Source organism: Salvia hispanica, chromosome 5 (genome assembly GCF_029641045.1).
Source record: "Salvia hispanica isolate PSC_SH4W2 chromosome 5, Shi_PSC_v1, whole genome shotgun sequence".
In the NCBI taxonomy this organism is placed as follows: Eukaryota; Viridiplantae; Streptophyta; class Magnoliopsida; order Lamiales; family Lamiaceae; genus Salvia; species Salvia hispanica.
Genome location: NC_142696.1, coordinates 11,887,014 through 11,912,741, shown reverse-complemented (window position 1 = coordinate 11,912,741; position 25,728 = coordinate 11,887,014). Strand labels below are relative to the sequence as shown.

General features: G+C 34.7%; 2 protein-coding genes and 1 long non-coding RNA gene across 3 annotated transcripts; 1 reads left to right on the top strand and 2 right to left on the bottom strand.

The window, feature by feature from the left end:
- Nucleotides 1-1,216: 1,216 nt before the first annotated feature.
- LOC148926287 (uncharacterized) lies at nt 1,217-9,431 on the bottom strand. The gene is made up of 3 exons (XM_089059064.1): nt 9,417-9,431; nt 5,354-5,863; nt 1,217-1,228 (listed from the first exon to the last, which is right to left on the bottom strand). The coding sequence occupies exons 1-3, from the start codon at nt 9,429-9,431 to the stop codon at nt 1,217-1,219; spliced, it is 537 nt and encodes a 178-aa protein (XP_088915190.1).
- A 6,265-nt stretch (nt 9,432-15,696) lies between these two features.
- Nucleotides 15,697-18,549, top strand: LOC125190888 (WRKY DNA-binding transcription factor 70-like). The gene is made up of 3 exons (XM_048088304.2): nt 15,697-16,103; nt 17,548-17,649; nt 17,878-18,549. The coding sequence occupies exons 1-3, from the start codon at nt 15,796-15,798 to the stop codon at nt 18,356-18,358; spliced, it is 891 nt and encodes a 296-aa protein (XP_047944261.2). The 5' UTR covers nt 15,697-15,795; the 3' UTR covers nt 18,359-18,549.
- A 3,453-nt stretch (nt 18,550-22,002) lies between these two features.
- On the bottom strand, nt 22,003-24,090 carry LOC125190952 (uncharacterized). The gene is made up of 3 exons (XR_007171003.2): nt 23,809-24,090; nt 22,554-22,630; nt 22,003-22,245 (listed from the first exon to the last, which is right to left on the bottom strand). It is a non-coding gene; the product is annotated as an uncharacterized LOC125190952 (long non-coding RNA).
- Between the last annotated feature and the right edge of the window lie 1,638 nt (nt 24,091-25,728).

Genomic DNA, 25,728 nt, shown 5'->3' with positions numbered 1-25,728 from the left:
ACAACATGAGTGTCATTGCTTTGGCATCAAATCTTGTCCTCCATGCAAGGACTAAGCATATTGAGTTAGATATGCACTTTGTTCGTGACAAGGTGTTAAACAAGGAACTGAAACTAAGACATGTGCCTACTGCTGACCAAATAGCAGATATCTTCACTAAATCCCTAAGCCATCAACCCTTCGTGAAGCTGAGAGAAAGATTGGGAATAGTTTCTCTAGCCTCCCTCGGATTGAGAAGGCGTGATAGAGGAGAATGCAAAGCTGATCAAGCTATTACTTGCAATGTGAAGATGGTGGATAATTGCCAAACTGATCAAGCTGGTACTTGTAATATGAAGAGGATGGATGAACAATGTGAGAGTGCAATGCAGTGTAGTGCACGAGAGAAAACAAGAGACAACTCCACCAAAGCTGAGTTGTTGTATGTACCGAAGGGAGCAGCTAAGGTGCAGGACCACCCATGTACTTGGAGAGACATGTTGGTCAAAGTTTAAAAAATAAAGTGGTTTAGGTTAAGTTAGTTATGATTAAACATTGCAATCTTGTACTACACAGATTATGTAGTATTCTAGATAGTTCGAATGTTGGGTATATGTACAAGCTCAATGAGCATTTGAATTCAATCAATGAAACAACAACATTCAAGTTAAAGGCATTTTTGGCTAAATGTTCAAATCCACTTTCTTCTCCATGTTTTGTCATGAATCTTTCCAGATTCAAGGTATAGTACTGAAAGAGCATGTTTTGTGCATGTGTTCAGATTGGTGCACGTGTAGTGCGTTAACTTGGTCAGGAGAGTACCTAGACCTAGTCTTATCATTGATTCTGAGCCTAAACTTGTTATCAAAATCTCAACACACTTCTACTGGCTAGTATAGCGGAGTAAGGATCGATCCCACAGGGATGATGGAGAGGACATGCATAAATGCTATGACATTTTGACTGTGTTGGTTTGCTACCACGCTTTATGGGGTTGAGACTTGACCAAGTAAACTGAGATGGGAGCAAACGCTATTTCTCTACTGACCAGGAGGTTGGGTGTGGCTTAACTAGACCATGATTTTAAGTGATGCGTGAGAAAAAGCACACATTAACTATTTGTGCATCCGAAATGAAAAGCGGCAAACTGAGACTTACTAAAACTAGACTAAACAAAAGGTTAAAGCAACAGGGGTCTACTAACCCTAACCAACTACCTAGTGCGGGTCTACTAACCCTAACCAACTACCTAGTGCAAAAAAGCTGAAAAGTAACAAGGACTAAAAGCATAAAACATATTTTTGGTCCCAGGTTTGATTTGGACATTTTTTTTCACCAAGCTAAACATAATAAAATCGAACAACTTCCACGGAAGAATTTCAAAGCTCGAAAACATATAAACACAAGATCAAACTCGGAAACACAGCGGAACCAGATTCTCCTAGATCTAAACAAATTGAAGGCAAGGGTTTACTAAACAGATAGCTAGTGATCATGCAACTAAACTGAGTAAGACATGAACACATAAGAAAACAATAGATCTACTTGAAAACAAACTACACGAAACAACTAAATGACTTGAGTTGGAAAAGATCATGCAACTAGGCGTGAGCGAAACAAACAACTAGATCTAAGCTAAGATCAACGCAACATAAACCCAACAATGCTTCATAACTCGAATCAGACAAGTTTCACGATTGCAAGACAAGAAAACGCAATTCAAGCACAAAGTAAGATCAACGTCAAGTCTTAGCTATAAGATCTGAAAAGCTAAACTAAAACGAGACAATTAAACTAGGAATGGAAAACAAAAACTAGTAAACGAAAGGGTTCTTCTTCTGAGCGGTGGAACTACTGCTTGACTGACTACGTCGGCTAGAATAGAAACGGCATGGCTGGATTTCTTCTTCGGTTAATTGTCGAGGGTTGTGAACTGGAGTGAGGATGGTAAAATTGTTGGGACTACCGCAGCGAAAGACACGGAAACCAAACAGGTCCTAGAACGGATCTATTTAGGTGATTATGCATTCGACTCCAATTTCATGCAATAAACATAGATCTATAGATATAACTTCAAAAAAACACATAATCATGCATATTCGATGTAGATTCGATTGTTACCTCATAATCCATCATTGGATTGACGTTGCTAGCTGCACCACCCGGAGATCCTTGGTTTATCGACCACGAATCTTCCGTACTATTCCCTCGTCCTTGATTCTCCATCCGTGTGGGCGGATCTTAGAAAACCAATTAAATAACTTTGAATGGATCTAGGGAAACCCAATACAAACACCAAATTGTCTAGATCTAATCCTATGAATTAGGATAGATCAAGAACAATAATCAAAACCCTAATTCTCCCACAACTATGGCTCGAAAATCGAGACCAAGAGGAAGAGGAAGGGGGCGCCGATTTCTAGGCACTAGGGTTAGGGTTTTGTGTTGTCTTGGATTGTATGCTAGGGTTTTTCCTTTCATTCATTATTTATAGTGGACCTTATTGGGCTAGTAAGGGGATCCATGGAATGACTTAAGTGTTGGGCTCACCCATTAGATAAATTACTAATTAAATCAAATGACCAATGATTTAATATATTATCAATGGAATATTATTTTATTCCACTAAAGAATAATATTGCACTCCCACTTAAATCACCAAATTACAAATAACTTGGGTCCATTTTATTTTATAATATTTCCCGCGTTTAAGATTATCTTGATCCATCAATTTAATTCTTTTGTCTGCTATGTGACTAGAATTAAATTAATTCTCCAAAGAGTTTTTCTAGTTTGAAACTTTATTTATTATTCGTGGAATAAATTCCAACTGCGCAGATTTCTGAATAATAAATTCCTCTTTCAAACACCTCATTGGGGATCACCCTTTTAGGGATTTAATCATACCACACTGGGCACGCGAATTCTATGAAATAATATTCCAATACCTTCATGTTATTCAATTACTACCACCCAAGATATCATGAACTTGAGTTACGTACAAACTCTCACATATTGATAAGTCAAATTGGCGTTTGATTGAATAAACAATATTGATATTAATATCATAGACTAGAAAACACTAAACTTTCTTGAAATATATTCTTTCAGTAGATAGCAATAAAGAATACATTTCGGATTAGATCCTTTCAGTGCTTTACCACACCGGTGTTACTAATCTCATCTTAGGTAAGAGAGAATTATCACAAACACCGCAACCGTTCCAATAGGTAGCCAAAGCCTATCTAGGTTGTGAATACGTTTTTCTTCTTACTAGATCTGGCCAAGTCCCCTACTGGAAAACTCATGAGGAGATTCATCGAATTTCCCTACTTGACCTTCTTAGTAAAAAGCCTTAGACTTGTTTATCATATTTCAATAATAAACCATTTATATTATATTATTTATTCTCATAAATAGGTAAACAAGTGGATGTGGCGTTTCTCGTATACATGCACAAACTGATTGTACAAAGGCACGTACGCTCGAAGCATCTTTTAGTATACAAACCCCAACAAAAATGGTAGGGTGACAACCTCTTTTCTTCATGCTAATTCTTCTATCTATAGGACGGTATGACACAAATCCCTAGGGTTGCTCCTTCTTGACTTGATAATTTTGCCCATAGGATATTTCTGTAACATCCCCATCTCTGAATATGCATTATTTTGAATATTTTTACATATTATTGTCTATTGAAATAGACAAAATAAGTTATTAGAGGTTACTAGATAAATTAAAAATTGTATATTATGTGTGTATATAAACGAAACTATAATTCTTTAAAAAAGAATCTACCAACATAGTTTTCTAGAGTACATAAAACGAAAATATACTTGTAATTTATAACCTTAATTCTTGCTAAGGAGCACGATAATTTGATCAAAATATGTCTAGGCCCTTTGATCCAGTGGAATAATTTTATGTGCCTTTCTCAAGTGCACTTATACATATTCCTCTATCAAAATTCACTATTTTGATCCTTCTGAATTTCTACTAATTAAAGTAGAATACTTATAGCAAATATAAAGTTTTTAATCATGTCGAATATGATTCCCAAAACTTTAATTATATAATACCAACCTAATTTGGTATTATCCTTGCTATATAACTTGTGATGTAAATTTATGCATGAACATAATTACCTCATCACAATGACTAATTGGAAATTAGTCCTTATGACAAAATAAAACCGAATGATTGCATTCTTTGTTTTATAGTCATAAATTCCAAGAGTTCATTTATTTAACCATTTGTTGTGATCTTTAGAAATACTTTCTTTGGAAATCCAAAAGTAATTCTAATTTAATAGCTAACTTGGAAATGTCTTTTAATGTTATTAGAGTCTTAGAAAGTGTGCAATTCATCACTTCTTTCATTCTAGGGTGTGAACCCTTTTAACTCTATCAAACATTACTTTAATTCCATTTATGAATATTCTATGAGACAAAATTTAGCTCCCACTTTTAAAAGTAGAAAAATACTAGTCTCAATATTCTTTAAGGCTATTAAAACAATTTAAATAGTGCTTGGAGTTAAATTCATCCTAGTGTAATAAAATGAGCTATGAAGCTCTTATTAAACACTTAGAATTTATTCATTCATTTAAGAAAATCTCTCACTATTTTAATTATCACTTTCACAACAAAATAAATAAAACAATAACTAATTAAATAGTCAACTCTTGGCTTGGAACATTAAAATAAATTTAATGTGCACACTATATTTACTACACAAGAATTTCTAGTATTTATAATAAATACTTATCTTGTTTCTAGTTGAATTTAATTTACTTGTTTTGTAATCAATTATTGTGATTATTTTTCTTACACCTTTATTTGAACAAACGCGATCATAAGATCATTTTATTTTGCATTGAATCCATGTCGAACATTAATGTTCTATTGACTCATCAACAAAATAATGGTTCAAAAGACTTAGGGATTAAGGAAACTTAATAATCAATATTTCTAGAAGAAAACTTCATAATAATTGAATCAACAAATTTAATCACAAGTAAACATTTTGATATTAACCATGTTACATTTGATGTCATAAATAATTGGATAATCAAAACTTCATTTATCTAATAATGCAAGCATTATAAAATGACATCGATAATCCAAAAACACAATTGATAAACTAGGAATAAAATTCCATATCAATAATCCATATGATATCAAAACCAAACAATATCAAAAAACTCTTAAAATTCAACAATGTAAATAAAGCAAAAAAATAAACTCTTCTGACTTGAACATGATCATCTCGAAAGTCCACCCCTTCTTTTCATCTTTGTTTGAGCAATCACAAGCTTGTTATAAAGCTCCAAAAATGAAAACTTTTTGTCGCTAAACAAAATTTCATTTCTGACTTCATTAAAGCTATCTGGAAGCCCATCAAGGATCATTATCTGTTGGGTTTCTGGGTCAACTTTCCCCCCCGACAAGTGAAGTTTATTGAAGTAGCCAAGCATGACTAGGGCATATACCCCTACGTCTTGGCCCTCTTCAAACACATCATGCCTTAAATGCTTCACAGCGATACCAGCTCTTATCTTAGAGGACTTTTCTTCAAACCAGTTGGGCTTGTTGACCAACGGCCTATTGGGTTTGTCAAACCTCTCAAGGGCATTGCCAACACCGGCTAAAAGGAAGCCCTTGAGATGACATTCCGCGGTATGCCACTGATCACGAAACTCCTTGTCCTCTCCTTGTAGATGGTATGTGGGCGGACGATCCTTGCTGAGAATCAATTTCAAGTCATTGATCAAACGATCAACATCAAGTTTACTTTTCCATTCCTTAAACAATTCAGAGTCATGCTTCCTCGAACTAAGTATGGCATAGTAAATATCCCAAGTATCAATCATCTTTCGTTCAAGCTGAGAATAAATACCAATAATATAAACATGTAAAATTTCAAAGAATTGCAAATAACCACAAAACAATTCATCAATTTTACATCCACAAAAATCAAGCACAAACGTTCTTCTACGAGGAAGCCGAGTCTTATTCATGCAAGAAATTCATTATTTTTACTGGCCACAATGTCGACAGATAGTCCAGAGACCATAAAAATGGCATGGCTGACTAACAATGCTAAAGCGTATAACCATAAAATTAAGCACTAAGGATTCTTTACTTGTGCGTGAACTCCTCTAAAGAAAGGTCGAACCGGACAAGCACCTCCTCCTATAGCTCCCTCTAAGCATTATTAAAATACAATCCTTATAATTTCGCAGCAATATTGCTCCGGTAAAGACCAGTCGCGATATTACTGAAAAACTAATTTTACGATTTTAATAACCTTTTTCTAGAGAAGTCAAAACTTACGAACTGGTAATGTTCCTCCCGTAAAGACAGGCCGGTCACTACTTCGCACTAAGACCAATTTTATGGAGGCCATATACAAACGTGTTGTAATTATCGCTTCATATTTTCTTGTTGGTGGTTTTAATAGTTTAATTATCACTTAAGCAGATAAGGCAGGTATCCACATTCAAAGAATAATTAAACATGTACTAGCTATGCATGCAAGGCAATAAGTACATAGGCGATGCACGAGTTAAACTAGATTTTAACAAATAAAATCATAACTCAAATTAAATATCCATCATTCATCAATAAAACATGTAAACACATTTACAAAAGGTTCACATAAACATAATGACGAAACTTGATCATTTAATTAAGCATCTAAAATAAATAGATAGAATTAAAATTCCATCTTCACATAGACATTAAGTCCAATCTTAAACAATCATACATTATTAGTTAAAATAACGTATCTTGATTATTAGAATCACCTTTTAATACTATTAGGATTTACCTAGATAGAACTAATCCATCATTATCCTAAAATTAATGTCTAGGTGTATATCATAAAAGATTAGCTAAGTCTCAATTTAAAATGCCCACTTGGATATATAAATCCGCATTTATCCAATTAAGACTAAATCCATTTAAAACACACCAATTAAATTTGAGAACTAAATTTCTCTTAGCTTTCATAAAATTACATGACAAGAAGAATCTTATTACATCTTTAATTCAAAATGATATTTTCTAGATGAAATAAAATTCACCTTCATCAAAATTAAAGACAAAATTCAACTTAATAAATAATTAAGGATTTTAATAGCAAAATTAATGCTCTATGAATTTTCATACCTTTAAATCACATTTGATGTTATCTAGATGAAACAAATTCACCTTCATCAAAATTAAAGATAAAATTCAAATTAAACTAGGAATTGAATTCCAATTAAAATCCAATTAATCATTTAACACTTTAATAATTTAGGATTTAAGTAGCATGTTAATGCCAAATGAATTTTCACTTCTTTAATCAAACCGATGTTATCTAGATGAAATAAAATTTACCTACATCATATTAAAGACAAAATTCAAACTAGGAATAGGATTCCAATTAAAATCCATCCAATTATTATGCATGTAATTTTTGAAAATTTTAGAGGTTTAAAAACAATTGAAAAACTCAGGTCTTTTCCTTAGGTATATATCTAGGAAATAATTCCATAACACACCAATTAAAATATAGACAATTTTCAATTAAACCTTAAAATTAAAACATGAAAGCATATTAGGAGAATATTCTTTAAAATTCCATTCTATTATGGAAAAGCCAAAATTTTAGATCAATCAAAATTGAATTCCCTTATGTTAATTATCATGATATCATATAGATGGAAAGAATCCATCAAAATCAACTAATTAACAAATTAAATCAATTTATTTGACCTAATTATTCTAATTGGCAAATTTAAAGAAGGTAAATATTCTCTTTTAAATTAGAATCTTAACTTAATTGCAAAATCATTCTAATTCCCACAAGATATTTTAATTATTCTAGGTTTAGGATTTTAAACCACAATTATAAATAGCTTGCGTGTTAAGAAACGAAACGAAAACACGAAAACGAAAAATGAGACGACGCGACCAAAACCCTAATTAGGGTTTGGGCCGCCACCGGGCCTCGCAGCAGCCGCTGCTGCCGCGTCTAGCCACCGCCGCCTCTCGCAGCTGCCGGCGCTGCTCCCACTGCAGCGTCGCCGCTGCCGCTGACCGCCGCCGTCTCTGCCGCTCCCACTGGAGCAGCCGGCTCTGACCAGCAACGAAGACCACCGCTGCCTCCGTCGCTCACACTGGATCAGCCGCCGCTGTCCAGCAACGAAGACCTCCGGCGTTGTAGACGCTGCTCTCCGGATATGGAGCGGCTGCTGGCACCACCGATCAGCCTTGACTGCCCGAATGCGGCGTGTCTGCCGCTGACTCCCTGAGGACGTCGCAGCCATGGCTGGATCAACAAGGATCCATGGCTGCTGTCCTCGTCGGCGCCGCCGCTGTCTGCTGTCACGTGGCTGTGCAGCTGCTGCCCGTCAACAACACAGCTGCTGTCCGGCGCTGCTGTCCGAAGACGAAGCAGTTGCTGCCGGAGCTGCTGTCCGTCGTTAACTCCCTGCGTCGCTGCCCAGATCCGCAGCCGTGAGGGCTGCCCGTGCCTCTTCTCCGACAAGCCGAGACGCCGCTGCTTTTCCTTATCGGATCTGGATCTTGGATCCCCGATGAAAACAGCCCGCGACGCAAACACACTTAGGTTTAAATCCTTGTGTTCTTTTAGTCGTTTTCAACTTAATTAACTTGATTTATCGCGGTCGCTTCGCTTGACCGCGATCTTAAATCTTAATTATTTGTTTCTTAATATGTAACAATCTTTTATGTTCACACAAATATGCACATTTAAACATCTAGCTTTTAGCAATTTAAATTGTTCTAGCATATTAAGAACATAAAACTATAGATCTATGAATACATGCTTAGATTTAGAATATTCTTGTGAAAAACTCAAATAAAATTCGAGATTCATAATATTCTTTCATCGATCCAAGTATTCAATCATGGACCACTTTATTTCTTGATTCAAAAACATATATTCACTTAAACACATACATATATGTAATCACAAACATATAATCTAGTACATATTACTTAGAATATATAGATCTAATGATGTTCATCATAGATCTAGAATATTTTTGTGAAAAACTTGAATAAAATCCAAGATCCATAATATTCTTTCATCGATCTAGAACATCATATCATAGATCCAAAATTAAAATCAAGAAAAACATAGATCCAACACATATTGCATTATTTTCGAAAATCTCAAGTTTTTACACTACAATTTTCGAAAAATTCAATTAATCAAATACATAATCAGAGCCTAAAAATTGGCTCTGATACCAGTTGTTGGGACTACCGCAGCGGAAGACACGAAAACCAAACAGGTCCTAGAACGGATCTATTTAGGTGATTATGCATTCGACTCCAATTTCATGCAATAAACATAGATCTATAGATATAACTTCAAAAAAACACATAATCATGCATATTCGATGTAGATTCGATTGTTACCTCATAATCCATCATTGGATTGACGTTGCTAGCTGCACCACCCGGAGATCCTTGGTTTATCGACCACGAATCTTCCGTACTATTCCCTCGTCCTTGATTCTCCATCCGTGTGGGCGGATCTTAGAAAACCAATTAAATAACTTTGAATGGATCTAGGGAAACCCAATACAAACACCAAATTGTCTAGATCTAATCCTATGAATTAGGATAGATCAAGAACAATAATCAAAACCCTAATTCTCCCACAACTATGGCTCGAAAATCGAGACCAAGAGGAAGAGGAAGGAGGCGCCGATTTCTAGGCACTAGGGTTTGGGTTTTGTGTTGTCTTGGATTGTATGCTAGGGTTTTTCCTTTCATTCATTATTTATAGTGGACCTTATTGGGCTAGTAAGGGGATCCATGGAATGACTTAAGTGTTGGGCTCACCCATTAGATAAATTACTAATTAAATCAAATGACCCATGATTTAATATATTATCAATGAAATATTATTTTATTCCACTAAAGAATAATATTGCACTCCCACTTAAATCACCAAATTACAAATAACTTGGGTCCATTTTATTTTATAATATTTCCCGCGTTTAAGATTATCTTGATCCATCAATTTAATTCTTTTGTCTGCTATGTGACTAGAATTAAATTAATTCTCCAAAGAGTTTTTCTAGTTTGAAACTTTATTTATTATTCGTGGAATAAATTCCAACTGCGCAGATTTCTAAATAATAAATTCCTCTTTCAAACACCTCATTGGGGATCACCCTTTTAGGGATTTAATCATACCACACTGGGCACGCGAATTCTATGAAATAATATTCCAATACCTTCATGTTATTCAATTACTACCACCCAAGATATCATGAACTTGAGTTACGTACAAACTCTCACATATTGATAAGTCAAAGTGGCGTTTGATTGAATAAACAATATTGATATTAATATCATAGACTAGAAAATACTAAACTTTCTTGAAATATATTCTTTCAGTAGATAGCAATAAAGAATACATTTCGGATTAGATCCTTTCAGTGCTTTACCACACCGGTGTTACTAATCTCATCTTAGGTAAGAGAGAATTATCACAAACACCGCAACCATTCCAATAGGTAGCCAAAGCCTATCTAGGTTGTGAATACGTTTTTCTTCTTACTAGATCTGGCCAAGTCCCCTACTGGAAAACTCATGAGGAGATTCATCGAATTTCCCTACTTGACCTTCTTAGTAAAAGGCCTTAGACTTGTTTATCATATTTCAATAATAAACCATTTATATTATATTATTTATTCTCATAAATAGGTAAACAAGTGGATGTGGCGTTTCTCGTATACATGCACAAGCTGACTGTACAAAGGCATGTACGCTCGAATCATCTTTTAGTATACAAACCCCAACAAAAATGGTAGGGTGACAACCTCTTTTCTTCATGCTAATTCTTCTATCTATAGGACGGTATGACACAAATCCCTAGAGTTGCTCCTTCTTGACTTGATAATTTTGCCCATAGGATATTTCTGTAACATCCCCATCTCTGAATATGCATTATTTTGAATATTTTTACATATTATTGTCTATTGAAATAGACAAAATAAGTTATTAGAGGTTACTAGATAAATTAAAAATTGTATATTATGTGTGTATATTTATATATACACTTGTAAGATATGAGTAAAGTTAATAATTTATACGTAGGAAAACTATAGAGTAAATATAAAATAAGCTATATGTCTACCTATGCATATACGTGCGTGTAGGTAATAGGAAAAGAGTAAAATTATGTATAGTTTTTCATTTTTATAGTAAGCAATATAATTATGTCAATGGAAATATGCATAAGTAATCTAATAAATAAACAACTGATATCTAATTGTAAATGTATGTACGTGTACACCGATAAGGTGTCCACAATGTCTCATTTTGACAGCAATCTAAATTAAATTTGACCTAAGGAAGAATGTTGGCTATCATGTACTTTTCTTTTAATAAAACTGAAGGAACTGTCTGGATTGTCGCAATGTGAAATGAAAATAATCACAGACTGATCAAGAGGACATCGACCAACGACCAACTGATCCAGCAGAGAACCTTTCAACTGACATGCAATGACTCGTAGATGGATCAAGCGACAGAAGTATCAAGAAGACTCCTAAAAATCTATCTACGTCTCGTCGGTCGCACAAACCAGAACGAGGAACCTTCAAAGCCTTAACCCACAATACTATTAACTAGTAAAGGGAAGTAAGGGTCGAATCCCACAGAGATGGAGGTGTTCAACATGTGTTGTGGACATTTTGGGATGGCTGCTGCCACGCATTCAGAGTGGGTTAAGTTGTTATCCTACTTGACTAAGCGGACTGAAAAGAAATTTATCTAACGGATTAACTGGACTCAAATGGAAATTACGCTACAAGACAGAAAAGTAAGTGGGACTGAAATCGACGCTAACAACTTGGAATACGTGTAAAAACAATCATGCTGATACTTTCCTGAAATAGCTAAACAAAAGGTAAAAGCAAAGTGGGGACCAAATCCCTTAACTAACAAAATCTGCAAAAGCTGCCGAAAAGCAAAAGGTGGTGCAAAAGACTGTAGATCTGAATTCTTAACAACTAACCACTTCATCTTCTTCATGTGATCGACGAGAAAAAGAGCATATACAGGATTTCAGACATCATTAAACAGAGCATTACTAGAAAGCAAGTGTAAATGCGAAAATCTAATCTACTTGACCAAGCGGAATCGAGAAACGAATAGTAATAAACCATGATCATGCAAACTCGAAACAGAGGACTCCAGATCTACTCAATCTAACATGGTCTACCAAAACCAAACATAATCACATTCAGATCTATGAAATGAAACATAAACAAACTAGATCTCAACCTCCTAAAACTAACAATTGTGAAAAACACCCAACAAAAATTAGACGAGCTCCATACAACGAAATCCAACAAGCACAAGCAAAAACATCCATGATTTGGAGTTCAAACAACTTCCAACTAAAATCAAAAGACAAACTACAGGTTCAACAACAACAATCACATAACTAAACTACTAAAGTATCTCAAATGTCATCAATTGTTTCAAAGCACGAAAGTAAAACTAGGCAGAAATTAATGATTGTTTCTTCGTCCTCGTAAGACAGTGGAACACAGGTAATACGACTGAACAACACCACCAACAGCTAGAGAACAACCCCATCCCAAGTGTCCAGAAACTAACTAAGGATCTGGAGAGTAAATGTGAGCTTGGAGACTTGAGCTAAAAGGAGAGCTCGCTTCATTCTTCAATTCCCCCAATTTTTATAAGGAGGCTTGAGGCTCTAATCCCTAGGGCAATCCTTCTTTGAATTGTCGTTTGTGCCCTTGTAAAAGGATCTTTAGAATATGCTCTTTTATCTTCCTTCCGCTCTTGTTGCTTTCTTCTTGATTCTCCTTGATCAGTTTGACAATCCAATTCTCCTCTATCCTCCGTCTGTCTTGTCACTCCATATAATCTTCTGGACCTGACTCAAAATTACATATTAGTTTCCCGAAAATACGGAGTTTTACCCCAAAACAAATGCATGAAACGAGCCTTCCAAAAATCTAGGAGTTTATTATTTTAATATTGGTAGGATTTGTTATGACAACTCTTCTCTTTATGGTTATAAATGAAATATGTAATATGCTATTACATTATTATTTTATTAGAAATAGAATAAAAAAGAAGAAGCAAGGAAAGAAAAATGAGAAGGATACTTCTTTGGCAAAAGGAAGAAAGAGAGGAAAATGAGGGGGGAGGGGGTGGGGGAGGGGGAGGGGAAGGAAAAATTTATTTGAAGGGATCAAAGAGGGTAATCGTGAAATAAAATCACATATCCCATTAGAATGTGGAATAGGGTGTGTATAAATTACACTTTTAATTTTACGTGTGCTATAAGGTTGATTTGCTATGTATTAAATTGGAGTGAATAATTGAATTAGATGATGGAATATAACAGGGATATATGATTGATGCAAATGATATATTTATACACTGTATTGGAATTATTTGATAGAATATAATATGGACATGTAGTTGATAGAATTGATATGTTTTACAAATGATGTTGAAAGTACATGAATCATATAATTAAAGAGGATCTGTAACGGTCCTGGATCTGAAAATACATAGAGACTTATGAGTTTAATTATAGATGGACCTTCGGGTCAAATACAAAGGGACCTATGAGTACAACTATAGAGAGACCTTCGAGTCAAATACACAGGGACCTATGAGTCCAATTACAGAATGACCTTCAGTTCGTAGAGAAATCTCGGCCAGGTACCAAGCTTGATTTGTCACAAAATAATAAATTGAACAAAGAGGCATATACATATGGATATTGATTTGTTTATGATATTTATTGCTCATGATTATATGTATTGCTTAAAGTATATGATCTATATTTGTTTATATTAAATGTATATGTGAGAGGGATAGGGTGTGACAATTTCAGCTCAACTCTCTTTTCCACTTCAACTTTATGGTGCAGTCTCTCGCCTAGTATGCATCATCCCTTCCGTTTTGTTCTGCCTCCGATTGTCTTTGCATTATGCTCACGTTGTGGCGAACTCGATTATGCTCTAGCTACTTGATAAATTTGTGGGCTTTTAGCTACATTTATGCTCCAAATTGCTTCTTTTTCTTCCACTCGGTCAAGTTGCACCATGTAACTAGTGTAGTAGTAATCATGCACATTTAAGCTCAATATTCGTGCATTATCTCTTCCAAAAGCGGGTAAAACAGCCAAAAGCCAAGGTATGAAATGAATCTCATCAAGTACCAACACGACATGTAGAGAAGGCATGAGCCACGTCAATCCTTTGGAGGATTACAAGATATTCATCATATCACATCTAATTTATGTATTCTATGTGATATCATAGATCTATTTGTTTTACACAAAAACAGAATTAATCTCATAATCACGTAAATAGATCATTAGGGATCTGTTTGTTTTTTTGCATTTTTTCGCTACGCAACCCAACAATTATACTCCCTCCGTTTTTTAAAAATAGCAACTCTTTCTATTTTAGTCCGTTTTTTAAAAATTACAACTTTCAAATTTTCTATTTTAGGAAATCTTTACACCCCTATACATCAATTTATTTACCACTTGTACCTCTACAATTTACAACTTAAAGTGGACCCCATGATCCACTAATATTAATTCCATTACTTTTTTCTCTCCTTCTCTCTTACTTTACCAATTTTTCTTTATCTATTGTATTTTACCAATTACACATTAAAACTCGTTTTGTCCGCAAGTGAGACAAATTTTTGTCAACGTTGAGAGTATAAGATTGGAAATTGTGTTTGGATTGATTGATTGTTGTGAAGGATATATTGAACTATTTTACCTAAAATGTAAAATTTTATAAAGAAAAAATAGAATGGTTTTTTACAATTGTGCCAAAACGTATAATTGACTATAAACATGACAATAGTATTTTTTATGAATATATTTTAAAAGTACTCCCTCCGTCCCAAGAGAATGTGCACACTTTCCTCTTTAGTCCTTTCCACATGAATATACACTTTCTAAATCAAGAAAAAAATTCCTCTCTAATGAGGTGAGATCCATTCTCCACTAATAATACGTGAATTACTTTTTCTTTCTACTTCTCTCTTATTTTTATCAAATGTGTACTAAAACTCACACATAACCTAAAGTGCATCTCTCTTATTCTTGTCGGACGGAGAGAGTAGTACACAAGATATAATAAGATAAGATTAGGGTTTTGATAAATGCAAAACTCATTCTTAGTACAAAAACGCAGAACTAAGCATAAAGGTCATGATTAGGTCATTGTTAGTTTATTTTTAGGTTATTTTAGTAAGGATGACCTAAAATAATCTTAACATGACTTCAACCCCGAATTTGATAATATGATCCAAATTTGCTTTATATTGATCCTCCGTATTTTTGTTTGATTATAGAATATTAAATTGTCAAATCTCACAATATAATCAGGATTGAGTCTGTAATGGATAAAATAAAATAAGATAAAATAAAATATAAAAAAAAAACAAGAAAACTCACACCTAGTTAACAATTGCCACCATACAATGTTTAATAGTAAATCGCAGATCTAGAAACAAGGTCCACCAACGCCACATCTCCACCGTTGATTTAGTCCCCACAGCTGCACTCAACGGCAGAGAACTGCCGACCATGACAGCAGCCAATCCCAAAACAGTTCACTTCCAAAGCACGTAAGCACGTGACGTCGGAAAAGTGACGTCACTCCCGATTCCACGCCCTTTTTCTCCTCTCCCAAAACCCTTGCCCACCTCATTTCGTCTCTCTTTCCTCCTCCAACACAAAAAACACGCACTGTGTGTGTTATAGAAAATGGGGAGTTTGAGTTTGGATAATTTTCATGCAAGGAAAAGAAAAGCTTTGGTGAAGCTGGTGAAGGGCAAGGAAATCGCAGTCCAGCTTCAAACCCTTCTTCACGAAAATAGCGAACCGGTTACGGAGCAGCAACTTGCCTTCCAAATCTACAGATCTTTCTCTTATACTCTCTCTGATCTCAGCTCCTGCACTATCCAGATCCCAGCCGTTGAAGGCGGCGCCTCCGCCTCCTCCTCCGACGACACCAAGAAGAAGAAGATGAAGAAGCGCGGGGTCAAAGATCTGAGGGGTTGTTACAAGCGGAGGTGAGGATATTCTTAAAAACAATCATAATTATTTATTTAGGAAATAATATAATATATGAGTTTGGTGATAAAATGCAAACCACGTCTTTTTCTACAAATTTACAACTATGATCTGGATCGTTAGATTTCAAGATTTATACGTTAACAGAAAATATGAACACAGCGTCAATCGATTGACAATGTTGATATTTTCTGCTGGCGTTATTTGTCATTAGTTGATATCAAATCTTGAAATCTAACGATCTAGATCATAGTTTGAAGTCTGTTGAAAAGATGTAATTTGCATTTGATTACTAACATAGGAGTACTATATTGTGCTTTATTTAATTCCGGATTTTATACACTAGGGCTGTGATCAATTGGTTTTCTTTTCCATAAATTTTGAGCTAGAGCTATAATTGATGAGCACATAAAATCTCTTCTTTTTTCGCCTTTTCTTTTCCATAAATTTTGAGCTAGAGCTATAATTGATGAGCACATAAAATCTCTTCTTTTTTCGCCTTTATAAGGAGAAATAATCAAGATATCAATGTTTACAAGTAATCTACACATTTAATTTATCTATCTACTTTTTACACGTTGATTGTGTGTACATCAACTTGATCAGTAGCTCATCATTACATATACAGTGTAGGCAACTTGATAGAATACAACAAAAAAGGAGGTCGCTGTTTGCTTTCTGCTTTTTTGCCACTTTTCACTAGATCTTTTATCCTGCACTACCCAAAGAAGTTGTTCTTGCACAGTGAATGTTCTTACTAATTTCGATAATTCCTGTTGTCTTAATAGTACTCCCTCCGTTCCATAAAAGTTGAGTCGTATTCCTTTTTAGTCCGTCCCAACAAAGTTGAGTCATTTCCTTTTTTAATAAAAGACAAAACATCTAATCACTCTTACTTTATTCCATCATTTACTCTTACTTTATTCCATCATTTACTTTACTCTCTCTTATATTTCCTACTTTTTTCATCTCTCATATTTATTTAATATAAATTCTTAATCTTCGTGCCCAAAAGTTTTGTCTGAACTTTTATGGGACGGAGGGAGTACTATAAAGCAGATGTATCTATCAACTTGAAATTTTATCTGTTTAAACTTATCAGGATCCCTAATTAAGTTTATACTCCCTCTGTCACATTAAAAACGAAACGTTTTCCTTTTTTGTTTGTCCCATTAAAAATGAAACGTTTCCTAAAATGGAAACAACTCTATCTCTACTTTTTCATCTCTCTTACTTTACTCTCACCTCATCAACTCACAAAACAACACTACATAAAATCCCGTGCCAATTCCCAAATGTTTCATTTTAAGTGGGACGGAGGGAGTATATTTTATGCATTCCTAAAATAAAATTGTGATTATTATTTGGAAGAAGTAATTATTATCATTGTATGCTCTGGTGATCCGCTACTTCTTCATGATTTTTTTCCTATATTGGATTCAGAAGGACCTCAGATTCATGGGTGACTCTTTCTCCAACTATGGAAGATAATTATGCTTGGAGGAAATATGGACAGAAGACCATCTTGAATTCCGACTATCCCAGGTAATTCCTCATATTCTTTCAATCATCAATTGAATTAGTAAAGGGAAGGAGAGAAACGATTATGAGATAAGAAGTTGAAAATAAGGATTGAAAAAATCTTCAATATTAGTAATTACTTTCCATCATACTTTATCAACTTCTCTCAGCACAACTAATTACTTGATCTTGACCTATATCAAAGATTGGTACAACACTAATGCAAAAAAAATTTCTCTTTCTCTGTACCAGGAGCTACTTTAGGTGCACCCATAAGCAAGATGGCTGCAAAGCCTTAAAACAAGTGCAAAGAATCAAAGGAGATGAAATCATGTACCATACCACATACTTGATCCACCATACATGCAACGAGACGCTAAGGGCCAGACCACTCATCGTGGATTCAGACCCGATTGACGCGAACCTAATCAGCTTTCAGACAAACATCACATTGGAACAAGATCAGCATTGCAATCACTCCTCCAAAAAACCCTTGATTGTTTCATCAGTGAAACGCGAGGAATGTGTGAGCGAGGACACGTCCCATGAGGCCAAATCGACGTTGGAGGACCCATGGAACGAGATCACGGGGCTAGACACATTGGGGTACAAGCCGGTCTGGACTCCCTATCAAGATGAAGTAGAATCTGCTAGTTTGGATGGGCTTCATATGGAGGTTAATCAGCTTTGTGGCATACAGAATTTCCACTATTTTGATGATCACATGTATTGAGCTTGATTTTGTCATTAAGTTTTTACCCTTTCACTTGATTAGCTTCTTCTTCTTTTTTATTGTTTATAGTACATGCTAAATATTACTCCCTCCGTCCACGAAAATTCGTTCCGGTTTGACCGGGCACGGGTTTTAAGAATTGTAATGGAAAGTGAGTTGAAAAAGTTAGTGGATTGTGGGTCCTACTTTTATATATTAGTTTTATAATATAATGTGAGTAGGAATGAGTTAGTGGAATATGTGGTCCACTACCAAAAATGGTAAAAGTGAAATGGGACAAATTTTGAGGGATGGATGGAAATGGAAAACTGAGACAAATTTTCGTGGACGGAGGGAGTAATTTGTCGTGTAATAATGTTGGCTTCCTCAACTGAAAAATATGTGCACTTGTAGAATGTCTGTACAGTTTTCTTTAGATTATGATTAATATTTACCTCAAGTGTTATTAGGTGTGCTTTACTTCACTAGTACTTAGTGGGAATAGAATAATTAACTTTTTTTACCATATCAAGATATTACAATGTACTTTTTAAATCAAACACTAACATATATATAAGGGCGAGGAGTTAGGCACACCTCTTATCTCTCTTGATGTCAAATAAGAATCATAGTTATGTACAAGTACAATACTATGAGATATTGACATGCTCAAAAGTCAAAGTGATAGACCCCCTATATATTTGACTTGATGACATCTTTTCGTCCATATCAAAGAATACGCATTCAATGAGACAATTGGAGATTGACAATGTAGGATATAATAGAAGATAGATAAATTAAAAGGTTAACAAAAAAATTAGAAATAATAAAATAAATAATTATAAAATAAAATAAAATGAAGAAATTAAATGGGTTGGTTTTTGCCATTGTGGGGATTGACTTAGCTACCAGATGACCAAAACTAGGTGAAGTGACTTGGCACAACATTTAAAAATTATTATAAACGAAAATAAGTGATCAAAAAATCAGTGAGTTATATTATACTGTATGAATCATATTTTAATATATTAATTTTACAATAAATTATGAATGAAATTAGTGAATGGAATATGTGGTCTATTCACCAGAAAATGTAACGGAAAAGTTAGAAATGTAATGGAGGTTTGATTATGAAATAGCGATAGCTAGTAATGTTTGGATTGCTATTACTATTAGATTTATGAATCAACGGATTATGAAATAGTGATAGTTCTAACAAATTTAATAAAAACTAAAAGGACGTAGTAATGTTTGGATTACTGTTATTCGATTTATGAATTAAGATATGAATTTGGTTAGGGCTAAATATCATGGATATTTAATAACGCAAGCCATTTTCGCAGCTGCACCTTAATTTATACTAGTAATGCTTAAAACTAGTTGATTCGTATTGTCTGACCATAATAATAATAACTCTATAAATTTAAGTTAGTGGTTTCAAGGTCATATCTTGTTATTTTGGAGAACTATATCAAGTTTTCATGACCAAAAAAAAAAGAAAGAATAACATAGAAAAATTATGTACTCCATGATATCAATGTTTATTTGTACTTGCCTATCGCTCTTATTAACAGGAATTTTTTTATCATATCTTTTCATACTGTATAAATAATAGAATATGATTAGTTATTTAATTAGTAGGCGTTTAATTAATTAGGGGTAAACCTGCCCCATTTGTTTATGGCGATAACTACTTGTGTAGGGCCTTCGCATTCCAGTGTGGACGACCGCAAATAGCGACTAACTAAAAATAATAACAATAATATATTTAACTAAGTAATTATATTAGTCTGTTTAATATTTTTTCTTGAGTTATTAAAATTGCACTTTAAAATGATGAATGCAGGCTGCACAAATTGATCAAAGGAATTAGCGTTTACAATATAACTATTTTGACTTATTTCAGTGATTCAGTAAATAATCTTGTGCACTCTATAATTAGATTTTGAGTTAAAAGTACTTTTTTGGTCTTAAACATATTGCCAATTTATGATTTTGGTCAAGAACATTCACTTTGCGAAAATCGACTCTAAAACATACGAAAACACTGTCGATAGGTCCTTTTTTTACGGTTCTGTCATTTCTTGACGGTCAACCGTCAATTAGCCCAAATTTGACCCGATTAGACTTAATCTAAGATTATTAGTAGGCTAATATTAAGCTTATTATTTTACTAAATAACTCAATTTTTAATATTTGAATTTGAATAACAAATCTTCCAAATGCACTTAAAATATCTCTTAACATTTTATCTGAGGAAAAAAAACGAAACGTCTCAAACTCTCTCTTCTCACTGGTCACTCTCCTAAGAAACCCTACTTTCGATTCCGATCAAGAACCAGCCCGATTCTGACCGATTATTGTGTTGGTTTCCATGAGTTGGAAGTTGTTGTACCCAAACTTCCGTTCCAGCGACGGTCTCATCGAAGTGAAAGTCGCATGTGCAAGGAAGAGGAAGTCCACACATCCGCCTGAAAACGAAGCCAAAGAACGATTCTTTGAAGAAAAACGAACACGGCCCTCGGCGGCGTCGGGTTTTGAATTCAATTTCAGATTTTTTCAATTTTTTCCTTTTTCCCCCCATTTCATGGTTTTTTTTATTTATGTTCCGACGACACTTGTAAATTATATCACGTTGTTGTATTATTGTAATGTATTGACAATTGTATTATTGTAATGTATTGTTGTCCGTTATAAGTTACAACTCAAATTCAATAAAATTGATATGATTTTCACCTTATTTGTCTTATTTCAATTTAAATTATCTATTGCCTTGTTTCAATTTATAGTATAAATCCAAAATTCCAAATTATATAGCAAAAAACAAAAAAAAAAACCCGCCGGAACCGCCAAACCGAACCGGAACTGTGAGGAACCATACGAAAACCGGCGGTTCAAAACCGGAACTGGAACCGGAACCGCCGGTTTTATGACCGGAACCGGAACTGTCAAAAAGCCTCACGGTTCGGTTCCGGTTTCACATTTCGCGAAACCGGAACGAACCGTGGGCATCTCTGGTCTTGGATAGCCTTAAATAAATATTAAATATTTTTTTACTAAAATTTAATGTGAAATTTCTAAAACACCCCTGAGTTTTTTACAAAATGTTGGGGGTCCCATGGAATGGGCCCCTTGATGGACAAGGATTTTCGGTCGGGTGTATAAATGAAGGAGTGTATCCAACTAATCAGGATAAGATTCCCAACCTAGCTGAGTCGTTGGCACGACAACCAAAATCTGGTATCAAATAAATTTCCTCAACCCACTTATACTGGCTAGTATAGTGGAGGTAAGGGTCGAATCCCACAGGGATGGACACGTCCGGATAACTGCGGTGATATTCCTTGGTGTTTTTGGTTAGCTACCACGCTTTTGGGGTTGGGATTCTACCTAGGCGAGAAATAAAGATGGTACTCTACTGACTAGTAGGCGTGAAAATATAATGCCCCGAACTCTTTAAAACGGGTGACGCTACCAAAATACTAAAATTCTAATTTCTTTTATTTTTAAAATTCAGAATTTAAATGGAAATAAGAAAAACAGAAACAATTTTATAAACTTAAAAGAAAAATCATCATTGACATATTTTTTTTATATATAAAACAATTTAAAGAACACTAATAAGAATATTTTTCCAACATCTGAAATATGTGCATATAGATATCTATGCCAAAATGTATCACTATGTTAAAAATATAGATACTTCATCCAGTATTCCAACCAAAATAAAATATCCTGCTTAATCGGATTGAAACCTACATCATTCAAAATATAATAGCATAAAAGTTATCAAGTTTACTCTCCAAACAATTCACTTTTACCCAAATACCAAACGGTCTACTAGTCAAACATAGCGGCTGGGAGACCGTGGACCACGTTGACTGCTGCCCCGTCACCGACTCCTTAACCTGAAAAACATTAAATAACGGGGTGTGAGTATGCAAGCACACTCAGTGGGGAATACGCTGCAAGTAGTTATAACCAATTGTGTAATTAATCATAACATAATGAACCATCTCAACTTTGCTGCTATATGAGACTAGTCTCGGTCCCTCGTGGACCTGACCCCTCGTGGGCTATTGGTGGGCTGTCAGCGACCCATATGATCCCTTGTGGATCTGACCCTCGTGGGCCCATAAGCTCATATGAATGACGCACGACACAACAATGATTATAACCATATAACCACTACGCTTACAGATAAAGTAAACTCCACCTCGAAAGCTGAAATTCAAAATAACCTCCTCAAGCTTGGTTTAGGTTGTCCATCCTCGAGCCTTGGATGCGCCACCCCTAGCATTTAAGCATTTTAACTTAGTCTTTAAACTCTCAAACTTAAACTTGACAAATTAAACTCATTTTAAACTTGGAACAAAGTAATCTTCTATTTTAAAACACATAACCAAACAAGCATAGCAAAATAACTTCCAAATAAAACAATAAAGAATCATAATCCACTTTTAAGCAATTCTTTTATCCAACATAAAATTAACATAAGCTTTAACACCTATACAATTTCATTCAACTCACAACACACTCCATTTTAATAAACTACAACAATAAATCCAAACAAACCATCAGGTATAAAAGCTGTCAAACTACTCATACGATCAACTGAAATAATTCACAAAATAATACAAAACGGTATTAGAAAATTCCAAGAAAAATCAAACATCCTCCCTACATCATTATTTAAAGCATATCTCAAGTTCAAAATCATCTCACTCCAATAGATTACTCAAAAAGGAAATAACAAAATCATGTTTTTACAATTTTCAGTTACTAAACGTGGCAAAAAGCACTAACTTAGAAAAATCATTCCAATTGACTCGTAAGTCCAAAATCAACAAAACCAATTGCAAAAGAAACATATAACAGTCAGGTTTATGAGGATAAAATTTGAGGTTGAAATTCCTTTTCTTTTAGGATATATGATTACTTTTCAAGAACCTGCCAGAAACAGGGCAGTCCTTTTAGAAAAATTCATAATAAATCGATTTGAACTTGGTTTAAGCTGAATTTTGGTGAAAATGTAGAAGACATCTAAGGATAACTTCTGATAAAATATGAGTTGAAAATGAATTATTTTGGTCTGTCAAATAAGCCCCGAAACCCACTGTTTAAAAAGTGTACTCATTGGCTATCAAAGACATTGCTCCAAAGTTAATTTTATTGATTCTAAAATAAAATGCCTCAATACAAAATCAATATCATGCATCCCTTTATCTAGGTTTCAATAATCCTACAAACTAAATGAAAATTGATTCAAGCCATCAATTCATACAACTTCATCCCCAACTACCAAATAAAGAAAACTAAAACAATCAACATAACTAAAATCCCAAATTCTAGACAAAACATAAAAATTCTCACTTTTACACATTGACAACTAAAAAACACAAAGCTTGAATTCAAATCCACAAACATCAACTTAGGAAGTGAGATAATCCAAGGAGGAATTCAATTTCTACCTTAATTCGCAAGAAACATGAGTTTGGGGAAACAAAGCTTCAACCTTGAAATCCATTAATGGAGGTTAGAGAAGTGGAGAAGAAGCCATGAGAAAAGAGGGGAAACTTTGTTGCTTGCAGCAAAACTCGCCGCCGGAGAGGCGACGGACGGTAGCTGCCGGAGACGGCCGAGTGCGTGGGGGAGGTCTAATGATGGGAGCTACGTCGATGGCAACCTAACGACAAGGTGTGATGATTTGGCTGTTGATCCAAGTGAGAGTTCAAGAGATGTGTGTGGGAGTATTCTAGAATCTAGATCCTAATTCTAGCGGTGTGTGTGTTTAGGAAATAGAATTTAATTTCTTTATCTAATTTTATTTAATTATTTTAATCACATAGACGTGATACACACACATATATTATTTTAAAATTTAGTTAACACACACATATAAGCACAAATAAAAAAGGCATCACACAATTGCTCTAATATTTTTCTAATTTCATATCAAGACGCATGAAAAACAACAACGACACAACACGAAAACACATATAAAATAACTTAAACACATAGAACAGGCTATATTTTCAACCATCCCTCCACTTGGGATCAGGTGCAATCCGGTCTTAGGCAGCCTTGAACTTCTGACGCCCCCCTTTTCCTCCCCAGTTAGTATATCCGCTTGTCAGGATTACCCAATTCTAGGTCAAACACTGGATTCACTCAGTCACTCATTCCTCACAGGGGATGTTAGGACTGTTTTCTCTCAATGCTGAACCACATATGTTTCGGACTCAGATCTCACTCGCAGCTCCTGAAGGTCTTTAGGGCTTGTAACGAGGCTATTGGTGTGACAGTTTAGGTGGTATCAGAGCGGGGATAGAATCCCGTTGGGACATAGCATTCGTGCATATCGTATGATAAATTTTGGTCATAAGTTTCATTTGCATTTGTATAATCATGAACATGTGTCACTGAGGAGAGAAGGGTCAGCCGCCCTGCATCATCAATTAATTGTAGAAACATTTCATATACATGTTGCATCATATGGGGATTACCCAAGCTTTTAGAACAAATAGTACATGGACCAATGATGAGGTAAAGACGTAGAAAATTGAAAGAGCTCGGAAAAGTAGAAGTTGTTGATTTTATGGAACTAATCTGACTGAGGCTGGGATATAGTTAAAAGTGATAGAACCGGTGTTTAATCAAATGAGTTGTATGTCAGAAGAAGGTTTTGATTATAGGGTATCTCTTCTTTGAAGCAATACTTACTCTTGGTGGGAAACAGTCCCACAAGCTATGATATAACCTCTGGTATTCTGGTATTCAGTTCAGACGATTTTTCTAGAGAACTCAATGCTAAATATATGCAAAGAAGTGTATTGTGATAAGAAGCAGAGAAGGTTTTATGTTTGTTGATTATGAGTTGGCATTATTTCAATATACACGGTTTTCTAGAGAATGTGTTGCGCGTTAATTCAATTGAGCTGCCATTGAATATTGATTCTCTTATTCGTACACAAGTTTTGATATTATTATGAGTATAGCTTGGTTTTCACTTCATCGAACCAAGGTAGCTTTTCAAGTAAAAGAAATGGTAATATAATCATCGAGATGGGATCGAGTGGTATTTTACGGTAATCAATATATTGTTCCAGGTTTTCTTATATTATCTAGATCGGCTTTTTGATTTATTGGAAGTGCAGATTTATCTGGATTTTCACCTTATCAGGAGACATATTTCTCTATTGAGCACTGCATTTATTTTTATTTCTACTTATCAACCGTCTTCATTAGAGTTTCAAGAATTTAAGAATCAGTTACAAGAGTTGTCTGGTAGGAGATTTATATGACCCAGTGTTTCATCTTGGAATGCACCAATCTCATATTTGAAGAAGAAAGGCTGCACATTGCAACTTTATATACACTATTGAATGTCG

Bases quoted from the DNA above. Each gene is read 5' to 3' on its own strand.
- LOC125190888 (XM_048088304.2), top strand. From the start codon at position 15,796: ATGGGGAGTTTGAGTTTGGATAATTTTCATGCAAGGAAAAGAAAAGCT. The intron at 16,104-17,547 runs GTGAGGATATTC...TATTGGATTCAG, and splicing joins AGGGGTTGTTACAAGCGGAG to AAGGACCTCAGATTCATGGG. The intron at 17,650-17,877 runs GTAATTCCTCAT...TCTCTGTACCAG, and splicing joins TTGAATTCCGACTATCCCAG to GAGCTACTTTAGGTGCACCC.